The 14,365-nt window shown below is 42.0% G+C and overlaps 1 protein-coding gene across 1 annotated transcript in view; it reads right to left on the reverse strand.

Annotated features, from left to right (window-relative positions):
* Nucleotides 1–14,365, reverse strand: part of ASCC3 (activating signal cointegrator 1 complex subunit 3) — a 267,934-nt gene that overhangs the window by 207,042 nt on the left and 46,527 nt on the right. Inside the window, exons 8-9 of the mRNA XM_056856333.1 lie at nt 807–1,007; nt 209–349 (exon numbers count right to left, since the gene is read on the reverse strand). Of these exons, the coding sequence (XP_056712311.1) occupies nt 209–349; nt 807–1,007 (342 nt within the window). The remainder of the gene's footprint in view (nt 1–208; nt 350–806; nt 1,008–14,365) is intronic.

A 14,365-nucleotide genomic window follows, 5' to 3' on the forward strand; every position in this document is an offset into this window, starting at 1 on the left:
TTGCATAACCTTCTGCAATAATCAGGAGCTCCATGGCAGATATGTCAATATGAAAAGTGTTACCCTGAAAAATGGGAAAGCCAATGCTTTAAAAAATTGGAAGACAATATACGTATTACTGTAGAGAAGAATAATTATACCATTTTAATCACATCCCTGCAGCACTGCTTTCCTTATTTGTACAAATTATGCCTCCAACATTACGTACCTGTGTTCGCAGAATTTCACTTTTTGACAACTGCATATCGCCCGTCAGTTCTTTCACTGTGATGCCTAGTGGCTCCAGACGCTTGCTGAAGTAATTTGTCATTTCAGCTGCCAATGCCTTCATTGGAGCAACATAAACTATCTGTACCAAAAAAGGACACCAGCATGATAAACGAGCAAAGAGCACACCATTGTTGGTTCCACAGCAAGTGATACAAATCACAGTTTATTATGAAATATGATCCTAACACTTGCAGCAAATAGTGGTATATGGAAAGTAGTTATCTACACGGGATAAGTGTGTAGTTGTTTAAAAGACAGTAGGTTTTGTTTATACAGGCTTATCATTTTGAAAATTGGTTCTGCATCAAAGCTTAATATATTTTCAAAGCTTTTTCACATGGGTAACAAGGTTTTAAGAACTGAAAAGGGAATAACAGACTAGCAATGAAGTAAATCAACAGGCTCTCTCCTAACATGGCTTGGGAAAAAATACAATGTCCTTGAAAACTTCTTGAATCTACAAACATGTGTATAACTCTATCATGGGTTATATTGTACAAGTTATAAAGAGATCCTGTGGTTCATTAAATTCCTACCTTAAATTCATCCTTTTTGATAACACCTTGCTGAACGTGCTGACGAATTTCATGTAAGACAGTTAACATTGCAATGTTAGTCTTTCCAGCTCCAGTGGGCGCACAAATTAGCATGTTCTCGTTTGTGTTGTAGGCAGTCTCAAAAACTATGGACTGGATTCGATTTAACCTTTTCATGCCTTTAAAAGCAAGTTGTCCAATCTGCATTGAAAGTCCAGAAAAGTAGCATTTAAATAGCTAATCAAAGCAGTTACAGTTAACGAGGAACATATAGCATCACTGTATGTGACAAAAGGGATGTTATAATTCAACAACTTTCAAAGACTTAATACATTTTTTTTGGGGGGGTAACATCCAAGTTGTTACTCATTAGTCAAAGTGGTAAATCTTGAGAAATATAAATATCAAGATTAACAAAGTAAACAGTTATCTTCTTTTTTTCAGTTTAATCTATTATTTCTAGATGTCTTTGGCCTTCCTGGAGGAATTCTGAAAGTCTCATTCATCTGTACAATACCCCCTAGTTTAGCCCATTGCTACTGCTTATATCATAGGGTTGTCAACTCCCGTTTAGGAAATACCTGGAGATTTGGGGGTGGAGCCTGGGGAGGGTGGCATTTGGAGAAGGGAGGGACCTTAGCAGGGTATAATGCCAAAGAAGTCCACCCTCCAAGGCAGCCATTTTGTCCAAGGGAACTGATCTCTGTTGTGTGAAAATCAGTTGTAATCCCTAGAGGTCTCCAGCCCCACGTGAAGGTTGGCAACCCTATTATATCATCATCCCCATTGCATGTGAAATGCTTACCGCTCCTATCCCACATTTTGTTCCTTAGGTTCATTCAGTTGCCCTCATTAGTCAATTCCCTTTCATATACAAAGGCTGAGAGCCAGCAGAGAAGGTGCAGGCCTGGGCTTAACTCCATATAATATAATAATGCAGACACAAAGAGAAAACAACAAATTTGGAGCAGGAACCTGCTAACAAGAAATACCAGTCTCAGCTTTAGTTCTTTCGAAGGCTTAAATGCTACAGTGGCCATATTCTTGATACTAAAGTACTCTTGATGAGTTACTGAAAGGTCCTAATTAATGGTCTGAGGTATCTCACTATGGACATTCTGATACTGATGTGCATTCTTTACTGCATGGTTAATATTATTAGAATTGTTTGACTGTGCTAATTATTCTCTTCAAAGTATCTCTGATTTCAACGTATTCCAGATGCTCAAACTTAATGCTAGGAGCATTGCTACTTTGTCAAAAACCCTGGTTGCAACATATGTTGGCCATTGCCTTGACTGAGCGCATAGCTAGAAGCCAGGCAAATAACTAAAAGTGAGAGGTGGAAAATGAAAGTTTCCTTTGTTGCACTCAGGCTACTCTGGAGTGAATTTGAGTCCAATTGAAAAGTGGGTCTCATTCATATAGGTGTGTATGTATGGTGTATGTGTCCCTCTGACCATACTAGTAACATCACCTACAATGAAAAGCAACAGATTAAGATTTAAACACACAGTGAATCCGTGGAACATGTTGCCACCGAACACTGAGATCGACCACTTTTTAAATCCTGCCATTCCTCCAAAGAACTCAGGGTAATGTCTACATTTCACCCCTCACCGTTTCATCTTCACAACGACCCTGTGACGTAGGTCAGGGTGAGAGAGAACGACTGGTCCAACATTACTGGTATGCTGCATGACTGAGCTATGATTTGAAACAAAATCTCCCTGGTCATAATCTAACACTGTTTAACCCACATTGAGATGCCACTAGGGCATATAGATTTTTAAAAGATAATGTACATATTTGAAACATCCTCTAATAAGTACTCTACTTTTAACTGCCAAATAATAGGGAACGACAAGAGATGGGTATCATCCTCATATCCTATTTATGAGCGGTCCTGAGGCATCTAACAGACCACAGTAAGATGAGGTAGACAAATTCATTTGCCTGAGCCAGCCGGGAAGGTTATGCATAAATATAAATGTCACCACTCATTAAACTTCAAGGTTTTGTTTTGTTTTTAAATGTATCTCATAAAAGTGTTTTACACAGTGCCGTTAAATAACTGAAGTTGAGTCTGAGGAAAAAGTGCTCACTTTATTTTTAGTTTAGTTCTTAGAAGTACACCTTGATGGGAGTCAAAGTAGTAATTCAGGCTCAAAGATTTCTATTCCAAGTGTGATCAATTCCTGAGTGTAAAAGGAGAAAAACAGAAGGGCAGAAACGGTTTTCGGGAAAAGAAAGGCCAGCGTTGACACGCTTTGAATAAAAAAAGAATGGTCACACCAGGCACAGGAAAGAAGGTAGCAGCAGTGAACAATTGTGGGTTTTTTTCAAGATGGGCTGGCAGTCTGTCAAGTAGCTACTCCTAAGAGTCAGTGAGAACAAGGAATCAAAAGCCAGGTATAATGAAGAGATCTAGGAGAGTTTTTCAAACAACTACTTCTAAGACACAGTGGCATGAAGAAGGAGCCACCACTTATTTGAGCAACTACACATTCGGTGGTAGACCAAGGCCTGGAAAACCCAGGTCTGATGTTTTATTCTAGAGCAGTAATAGAGTACGGAAACGTTTAACCCTTTTCCTGCCTACTTTTCTTCCCCAAGTCTATCCTCCCCTAGTCCTTTTTACCCACAGTGCAGCAAGTATGCATATAGAATGCTGAATGGAAAAGCAGTTCAGAGGGCTGGGGCTGGGGGTGGAGTTGCAAGGAGAAAGTATTATGTATAAGACCCATCCTACACTTCTCTGTCCCACATTGTCCACTAAACCAACCTTATAGCAGCCGTTTTGCACAGAGCCAAATTACAATCCCTTCTGTGCATGCCAGCCCCACCAGCTAGTGTTTCTAAAAAAGCTATCCATAACGCTGAAACAATTTCACACAGTTCAACTTCTGAAAATGGCTTGTGTTCAAATTACCCATGTTTTATTCAAAATTGCAGAGAGAGAAAAAACTACATTTCTGCCATTCACAAAAGTAATTCAACTGCTCTGCCAAAATGCCAGAAACAAACAAACCATGTAGCACACAAGTATTTCTTGTGCCAAACAAAACGGACCAAGGCATCAACAGACAATTCACTCATGTTACTGCCTGCCCCACTTGCTGGACTGCTTCCCTGGGGCCTCGCTCAACTTCTCCTACCCTACTTTCTTGCCTCTTGAGTGATGGCTGCCCATCTCTTGGCTGCCCCATCACTGCCCCACTCACACTACCTGCCTGCTCCACTTGCTTGTCTTCCTGATGGCAGCTGAGCCTCTCTTGGCTTTCCCTTCAACTCCTTCATCCTCAAAACATCTGCTCATGATACAGCAATGCAATCATTTAAGTAGAGGCTTTGGAACTTTTTAAAAAGTCTCCTTTGTTTGCAGATTTTTCTGCAGGTCTGTAGAGATCTCCCTTCTTTGTACATAGGAGGCCCTATTCTGCAGATATAACAACCTGCATCTAGGATTAGATGATAAAGAGCAGTTTTCTATCACTGACTTTGATCCACTGGGAACAAAAAGTGGGTGGGAAAGAACTTTGGATCTGGAAGTTGACTCCCTGTCAAGCCATAGGCACCCATATAGGGATCTTTTCCCAACTCTGCTTCCCTCCTTTACTGGGGGAAGGAACATTTCCATATGAGCAAGAAGCTTCTGCAACAGCCAACAATCCCGCATTGCAATGCCTAATGACTCAACGTGAGTAATGGACAAACCAGGGAAGATACTAAGAATTCCATGTATGTAAATCCGAGCTTTTTTTCTCTCTTTAAATACCTGCCACATAGACCCCTGAATTATACGGTCATACACACACTATTTTGTAAAAAAAAAAAAAAGTATCAACCTGTTCATAAGTAGTTCAAAGTGCCTGAACCAGCTATATAACCACTTTTTAAAGTTAATGTATCAACTGGGACTGAAAAAGCCAAATATAAAAGGACTGGACCATAGTTTTCCCAGGCTGAAGACGGGGGGACAAACAAAGGTGGCGTCTCTGGTGGGTTGGAAGGAGAGAAGGAGACAGGAAAGGGGGAGAGGATATGGGGGCTTTGAGGGAAGGGGAAGAAGAAATAGTGGAGGAGGGAATTGAGATGCCCCTGCAATCATTTGTGGGTTCCCACTCATAAAATAAAATTTCAAACCTATTAATAAGCTATAGCTGTCCCATTAAGCTAAGTAAATCCATTTTCTTTTTCAGGTCAATTTCAAACTATTTTAAGACAGATAGCCAGCATAATACCCAATGATTAAGAACTAATGATTTGTCCCCTCAAATCTCTGCTCTGCAATGAGCTCACTGTATAGCTTTAGATAAACTACTATCTCTCAATGTTCAACTCTTCACATAAAATAGGGGAGCTGCCGATAGAGCAGCAGGAAGGAGGGGAGAAACAAGGAGGGTGAGAACGAAAATGCAACCTGTAACCAAACTTTATTAATGAAAAAACCCAAGGGTCAGACGTAACTTGTGACCACTGGTCATAAAAGGAAGGCAACTGGTCCAGGAACAACACACCATTATCTAGTCATGGAACGGGCTTGCCCTGGGGAGGGAATCTCTAGGGGATTGAGCACTCTGCCTCCCCTTCTGCTCAGAAGGGCACCTACCCTGATGTTGGGGAGAATATTGACTCTTAGGAGATTGCGAAAAGGCAGACTGATACCTGTAAGGTTTGCCATAATGTTGAGTATGGCAAGGAAAATACCTCTGCTTATAGGTACTACTTCCATAAGATGAGATGCCCAGCAACTTGGCATTGAGCTTGCCCTTGCGCACTCTATCAAAAATGGGGTCAGTCTCATCACTAAACAAGGATTTCCCCTCAAAGGGAAGATCTTCAAGTCTGGCCTTAGTGTCAGCAGGTAATGAGGAGCCTCAGAGTCAAGGGTGCTGCCTGAGAGCGATGCCAGAGGCCATACCCCAGTAGTGCTAATCTCCTGTACGGTAGGCAGCATCTCAAAGCTTCACAATGCGAACAGGGAGGTAGAGTAGGCACAGCGCTGCCACAATGACCAATGAGAATGAGAGCAACTATCAGCATGAGGGGCAGGTGAGCAATGTAGTCTCCTTTTTTGAAAACAGGAACAAACGGAACCTCAAAAACCTCTGAATCCAATGAAGACGAGAAATGTGGAACCACTACCAGAGACGGGGACCACGAATGGTAAAGAAAGTCCAGTTTGTGCCAACGGCGAGAGGTAGCCTCCAATGCCAATGGAGAATAACGGCCAGATGAGTCAGAGAGTCTAGGTTAAGCGGGGCCTGGGCTCCATCCACAGCCTGAAGTAGGGAGGAGACAGAGACTCACAGCGTAGAGGAAAAGATCGAGGCTGAAGAGAGTCCCATTGAAGTGGTGACAGGGTTCGTTGTTAAGAACCCTCTGAAGGGTTTTGAGTGCCGTCTGGTTTTATATCACGGGATGAGGACTCAGGGTCTTCTTGAGATTCTGGATGGGTTTGAGTCACCTTTTCAACCGTCGACTTTACTTGGTTCACAGAGGGCTCCGAAGAAGCTTTTTTCGCCAACAATGCAGCAGCAGAAGTAGATGGAACACCTGGAATGAAGACTGTCGAAGAGGCAGAAGACCCTTTCTTATTCTTATCGACAACTTCGTTGATGGAGGTAAGCGCGTTCTCCCAAAAGGAGGCTTTCAACCGGGAAGCCCTCTCCTAACGAGCCTTCGGTGAATAAGGCCCAAGAGGAACAATTCCCTGAGACAATAAAGGCACTCATTAGAGGCCTCCATTCCACATTTGGAACACTTCTTAAATAATGCCATCACCGATTAATACCGGCAGCCGCGAGCAAAAAGATGAGGTAATTTTAGTACACAGCACAGCATGTCCTCCTCCATGGCGATGAAGGAAGAACTGAGATAATGAGATAATGATATGGTTCCTTCCTGTATTAATCCTGACTTTTGTTTGTTTTGTTTTTATTATAAAAATATATAAATAAAAAAGTTTTTTAAAAATGAGAATTGACCATATCCTGGCTATCAATACACAATTAAATTCTGTTGTTTCAAAAGATATTTCTAAAACATAAAAGGGCTGCAAGTATGTTTTCAAATGAAAGAAAAAAACATTCATAACCGTTTTCAAGGCAAACCACAGTATAATTTTGCATTTTAGCTATTCTATCATTTTAAAGAAAAACAGTCAGTTAATCTTTCCTGGGACTGGAAGACTTTCCATTGAATTTTCCATTCTTTATTTCCATTATATCCATATTCAAGGACATAACACAATATATTAACAATTGTCATGGTGAAACAAATCTGGAGAGCCTAAGATTTCATGGCCATGGGTAGGGTTCACCACATGCCACATGCCAATTCTGATTTTGTGTGGAGTGAATCAGCGCTTGATACCTCTGCAAGTAGATAGCGTCTCAGACACACTCTTCTGTAGAATTAATGATGCTCTTTTTGCTAAATAAAAAGGAATAATTCAGCATACAAAAGCAGCTTTTCTGTGAGTCTTCTGTTACTTGTTTACTCGTATTCCAGAGTCAAGGTCCCATGTTAACAATGGTCATGCTTCTGACTTTATGATTTGTGGCAGTCAAAATTTCTTATTTTAAACATGTTAATATGGGAATATCGGCTTTCAAGCTGAGGCAGAAAGACCCCTAAAGGAAACATTGAATAGCAAAAGATTTTGAAATTCTTCCCTTCTAGGAAACTGTATGCTCCCAAGTTGTTTAGACAGGCTGATTTATTCTTCCACATTTCTTTTCCTTTAACTGACATTCAGGCAGCTTCGACATTCCATCTCTTCTGGTCATTTGTGAGGGTCTTCTTTTGGTTATTTTATGACGTCCTATGTTTTCTGCATACCTGAAGAGGCCCCATCAGTCGGTTTACCATTAGATATGGTGAATGGATGTTTGGACCTCAGTGACTTATTCACTCAGATAATATCAAAATGATTTATGCAATCTTTTCCACAAATCAGAATAGAGTTTCAAAATATTTCTACGTGAGCCCAAGGCTTAAGAACATCACAGGACATGATGAATAAGGACATTAAATCCAGTATTCATTTTCTAAATGGCCACCAAGATGCCTCTAGAAGCTTTTAACCAAAACACCTGATCTAGTGGTGGTCAAGGTCTGTTGACAGTTCGTAGTATCTGATACCGAAAGGTATACTGCTCTGAAAGTAGAGGTTCATTCAGATGTCATAATCAATGGCTGTCAACAGGACCGTGATTTAAAAACAAAAAATGCCTAGCTGGTAAGACCAGAGTCCATCTATTCCAGAGCTGTATAGCTGAGTGGGAATTTAAACTTTAAATCTTCCACCACCAAAGTGAACACTCTAGCCAATGTACTGCACTGGAATTCAGTATTTATTCTTGTAGTGCTTCTATTAATTTAGTATCTCTCATATCAAAATCCAAAAGTGTATTTCCTTCAAATAATATGTTGGTCATTAACATCTAACGAACAATGACCAACAGAATACAGATGGCTGCTTAATTCCACTGCTGATTCTGGCAGCCGCATAACATATTTTCAATAAGGAGGCTTGACTGGTGAGCAGTTGCACTTTTGGATCATGATGGGATGTAGGAAAAGCCAATTAACTCCCCTCCAGCTGATCTTGTGCCTACAGCCAAGATGTCAGGTGCCGTTATTCTGGTTGAGAACAGGTTGGCTGTTTCCATTTTTTTAATGACCAACTGAAAACAAACAATGGAGAAGCAGCAAGAGGAATACTGTGCAAAGGTAACCAATTAAAACTCCCGAATAACAAATTTAATCTAGTTTTGCAAACAATTTAAAATTCACCTATCTGTACACACCCATGCCCCTGCTTCTTCCTTCAGCAATCTTTATTTCTCACCTTCCCCACATATCAATACAGAATCCATTTTAGATACCTTGAGCAAGTCTCAGGACAAGAGGAATATATTTAATAGAGTTAGCAATACTGAGGAATTAATCCATAAGACCCACAAAGGCAAATGCACAATCTATCACAAAAATCTCTCAAAGGGTGGGGAGGGCTACGCAGAACACGAGAACTCCACTCTGCCTGGAGAATGAGTGCCATGCTACTACTGTGGCTACCTGTGCTGTTTTTTTTTCTGAAAGATCAAAGTGGCCTTTCTGCAGCATAAAGATGGTTCTTTCCTCAGGCTGAAAACATCACCCCCTGAAAAGATCCAAACTCACTCTTGAACGACTGAAAGCAGGTCACTTGCTAATTTCCCCCTTGTGGCTGGCTTATACGAACAGGGCTGCAACATGTCACAATGAGGAAGCCAATTTGAGTTTACGCATATCAGGGGAAAGCACGCATCAGGGGAAAGGGTTCTCTGACATCTGTGACTCTTTGAATGCCATTACAGACATTTCAACTAGAAACCGTTTTAAATATTGCTGAAACCCCAAAAAGCTTTCAGCTAGATTCCTTGACTCCTGCTTTTTACTGCCCATCATTTCATTGGCATGTTGATTAGCCTAATGGTAGCAGGACAAGTTCAAAAGTAGGAGAGAGAAGCTTAATTATAAGTGTCCAATTTTCAGACACATTCTTCAGTATCCAACATCCACATAAGGACAGTGTGATAATAATTCAATATTTCTTTCTTTTTCTGTCCCTGCTTTCATTGTCTCCCTCCATTAAACACAGCATTTACTTTTGTTTAGCAAGAAAACTAAAGAGCTCTATGACAACTTCAGAATTAAACTAATAACGTGGCATGAACGTTTGTACCCAGGAGTCGACATTTACTGCTACATGAAGTGGATGATGAAACTGTTGAGCATTATAAATACAAGTGGCTTGAGATGATCGACATTATAGAGGAGGGCTCTCCAACAGCTACCTTACGAGCTACCAGTAACTCACTACTGCAGAGTAGCTCAGGAATTCCCTAGAAGACAAAAAAAAAAGATCACAAAAAGAACTGATCTAGAAGTTTTGTTGGTTTGGAAAAAGGTGTTCTTTCATAGTAATTTTCTCTGGTGCTCTTCTAAGTCCATGTTCTTTTTCTAGGACTCAACAAAATGTGGTCAAATGCTGGTGGGGGGGAGATATGTGTGTGTGTAAAGTGCCGTCAAGTCACAGCCGACTTATGGCGACCCCTGTTGGGGTTTTCATGGCAAGAGACTAACAGAGGTGGTTTGCCAGTGCCTTCCTCTGCACAGCAATCCTGGTATTCCTTGGGGGTCTCCCATCCAAATACTAACCAGGGCTGACCCTGCTTAGCTTCTGAGATCTGACGAGATCAAGCTTCTGAGATCTGACGAGCTAGCCTGGGCCATCCAGGTCAGGGCGGGAAAGATATAGCTCAGGATATTTTTTGATTACTCAGAAATAGCTCTCCTTCAAGAAAACTTTGACAACTCCTGTTATAGAGAAATATATCTTGAGTGCAGTGCTTCCAAAACAATGTTTATGCTTTTTATTAAAATGTTTAAATGCTGCATTTTCCCACTGCTCACGGTGTCCCCAACCTAATGACATGGCTTAAGCTTATTTACAATTTTATGCTTAAAAATAAAGCTCAGCAACAGTTTCACAACATGTCAGGCCACATCTGGGGGGGGGGGGGAAGAGGTAAAGTTGTTGGTATCTTTTGCTTAGGCGAAGCTTCCAATTAAAATGAAAACAGTTAAAATCGTTCTCAAAATACTGCAACACGAGCAGGGGAGGAGAGAGCGAGAAGAGCTATGCCGTCTACAACATCAAAGAAATAGCCATCAGATTCCTGACAGTGCAGTCCTAGGGAGTTACTCCAGCCTACGTCCACTGATACTAAGTGGCTTAGACTTGAGAAACTCTTCACAGGATTGTGCTGAGAGTCACTCAGCCACTTTCCAGTCAATTCTGCGATCACATTAGCAATGGACGTATTAACTAATTTAGCACATGACTTTCCAAGGAACAAAACAATGGGCTGGATCCTGCAAAAGATGAAATTTCCCCTCATCCCTCCCCCCTCCTGCTACAGATCTCCAACTCCTCCTCGTTGCTGCCCCTCCAGCCAGCTCAGTGAGTCCTCAGGGAAAGAGCCCAAGGAGCCACGGTCAGGGGCCAAAGAGGACCGGCCCTGCACAGGCGCCCCGGAACAATGTGCAGTCTGCACCAGAGCCTACATTGCCACAGCCTGCAAGGGAAACTCACTACTAGCCCTGGAGGTAGGGGCCAAGCCTCCACGGGGCAAGACTCAAACCTGGGCCTGTAGCCCCCCCCCCCAGTCCGCAGGAAAAGGGGTGGCAGAAGGCCTGGGCTGAAGTGGCTCAGGCTGGCTGCACACCGCCCAGTTGTGGAAACAGAATGCAGCACTGAGAGTAGTATCCTGGCAGTATCCTGGCCAGTGCAGCCTTAGGAGTTCCAGCACCTGCTTGCAGAATTCGTGCCGATGCCTTGGCTGACCTCTGGAATGAGGAAATGACCTGTACAGTTGAAACTATTGCTCCCAGGTACCCTATCTGAAGTGTTATGTATTGATTTAAAACATGTATTAGTTGCCATTCTCAAGGCAGCTTACAATATAAATAAAAACATTATTCAGAACACAATAAAAGGACCCATTATAAAACCCATCAAAGTCACAGCTTTAAAACTCCAAATAGGACTGCCGATAATAAAAGCCACATCAATCAAAATTCTAGTCCTAAAATCACTGCTTTCAACTGCCTTCTAAAGATTGTCAATGAGGAGACCAGGCCCACCTCCCTGGGGAGGCTGTTCCATAACTGTGGGGCTACCAAGGAAAAGGCCATCTCTGGTGTACACAGCAGACAAACATCTTCAACTGAAGAAGAAGAGTTGGTTTTTATATGCCGACTTTATCTTTTCAGGAGAATCAAACTGCTTACAATCTCCTTCCCTTCCTGCTGGACAGAAAACATCTGGCCACTATGGTGTCATCTAGATTCAATCGCAGGCATACCTTGCTTTATTGCGCTTCGCAGATATCACGTTTTTTACAGTCAGCATCCATCAACATCGAGGCAAGACCCTCCATCGGCAAAAAGATTACGAATCATTCAAGGCTCAGTCAACGGTTAGCATTATTTAGCAATAAAGGATTTTCAATTAAAGTATGTACATCTTTGCCCTGACCTGGATGACCCAGGCTAGCCTGATCTTGTCAGATCTCAGAAGCTAAGCAGGGTCAGCCCTGGTTAGTATTTGGATGGGAGACCACCAAGGAATACCAGGGCTGCTGTGCAGAGGAAGGCACTGGCAAACCACCTCTGTTCGTCTCTTGCCATGAAAACCCCAAAAGGGGTCGCCATAAGTCGGCTGCTACTTGAAGGCACTTTACACACACACACGTACATCTTTAAAGACATAATGCTATTTCACACTTAATACACTACAGTACAGTGTAACCATAACTTTTATATGTACTGGGGAACCAAGGACAATTAATGTGACTCACTTTATTGCAATATTTGTTTTACTGAAGTGGTCTGGAAGGAACCTAACCCACAATATTTCCAAAGTACGTCTGTACTTCAATGTGCTCTACATGGGCTGCCGTTGAAAAGTGGTCAGAAACTTCAATTGGTACAGAATGCTGCAGCCAGGATGTTGACTGGAGAGGATTATAGGGACCATATCACTCCAGTCTTGGCCCACCTACATGGGCTTCCAATTCGTTTCTGGGTACAATTCAAGGTGCTGGTCTTGACCTTCAAAGGGCTATATGGTTTGGGACCATCATAGCTGAAGGACCATCTAATCACGTATGAACCTGTCCAACCATTATGGTAATCTTTGGAGGCCCTGCTTTGGGAGCCCCCACCATCTGATATTAGGCAAGTGGCAACCTGGGAAAGGGCCTTCTTGGTCATGGAACCAAAGCTGTGGAACTCTCTTCCCCAGGGAGATTCGTCTGTCTCCTTCTGTTGACATCTTCCGTCAGCAGGTAAAGACTTTTTTGTTTCATCTGACATTCCCTCAGTAACATGACCTTTCTGACCAATGTTTGAATTGCTGCTTTGATGTCTTTGTATGTATTTTAACTCTGTTTGTAATTGTTTGAATAATGCATGTTTGGGGGGAGGTTGATTTCAGTGGTTCTAAAATGTAATCTTATCATGTATGTTTTAAATTGTTACCCACCTTGGTGGCCCTGGTGAAGGCAGAAAGGTAGGATATAAGTTCTGTAAGCAAATAATGAATAAAATAATTACTTCTCAGCCTATTTAGGCCTGTGAGGACAGCTTTGCTGGATCAACCAGTTCACCAGGCCCCAGCTCCAAGCATTTGCTCAAGCCTCCAAGGTTCTAGCTCCAGGCCTTACCTGCCCAGTTTCAGAGACCCAACTTCAAAGGGGCCTGGTTGCAGAGTGCAATACCACAGCATTTTGGAGGACATTTTGTGCTACAGCAGAAAGGAAGATAAGAGGAAAATCTAGTGCACTGATGGAAAGGATCCAAGTCACTGTCTTGTTCCACTCATGCAACAGCACTTCTTTTTACACAAGACTTCCACTGATTCTACCTCCTACTACAGGCCCTCAGTCTGTTCCTGAGGTCCACCACTCCCCTGTAGCAGGATCTCAGGATACAGAGCAGTCTGCAGCAGGTGGTGAAAGCTGGAAAAGTTTCATTCCATGAGCAGAACTGCACTTAAAAGTGCTCAAGGTCCAACCCAAAGTGTTCAGTCCTTGGACAACATGATGACATAGCAAAGGTACACAAGCTTGTGGGAAGCTCTGGTGTGCAAAAACGTGCATTTACTATGCAAAAATCTGGTTATATAGAAAAGTCCTATCTAAAATCTAATTCTCTACAGGCACGAACTAATAGCACAACTTCCAGCTGTTCAAGCATGAGTCACAATTAAAGCTTTTAACAATCTTATCGCTTTAGAGATCTCTCCATGCACAGAATAATGATTTTCAGAGTACATATTTAACTTGCCTTTTTCTCCTATGATGTGAGATAACCCACCTCCTTTGAGCTTGCTGTTACAATATCTATTTAACAAAAATGGGAAGAACTAACACAGACAACTTTAAAGGGTAATTATAGCTGACAGAGGTAATAAATGTTAACCCATCAAGTAGGAGTGAGACAACTGTGAATGCAAAGAACATTCTTCAGGGAATAAACACTCGTGTTGTGGCATATAACTTTTTTGTGCTGCTTATTTTTCTCTAGTTCTTTCTTTCATTCCTTAGTTGGTCCAAATAAGAGATATTTCCCCCTGTCGTAGTTAAGACAGTCACCTTCTTTCTAAGTCATTTGAAGAATGTGGACAACCTTCTCCTTTGGGACCTTCGCATTCAAGAAACTATGGCTGCATTCAGACATTGCAATGAATTTGTTGCATAATCCCTGGTGAGTCTGTGAGGTATGCATATCAACCCACAGTTCGTCTGTAAATCCCAATTAGCCTGGCTCTTTTCCTACATCCCTAGATGCTATCCCAAGCTTCCTGACAACACCAGGTCCTCGGTAAATCCTTACTAAGTATGACGCTCTCTGAATAAAGGTGCTAGGAAGCAACGTAAAGGGAGGCCTTGGCCTCTATACCATTTGCTGGTCCTCCAGAACAACAGGTTCGCCATTCTATG

This window comes from Euleptes europaea, chromosome 10 (genome assembly GCF_029931775.1).
Source record: "Euleptes europaea isolate rEulEur1 chromosome 10, rEulEur1.hap1, whole genome shotgun sequence".
Taxonomy (NCBI): Eukaryota; Metazoa; Chordata; class Lepidosauria; order Squamata; family Sphaerodactylidae; genus Euleptes; species Euleptes europaea.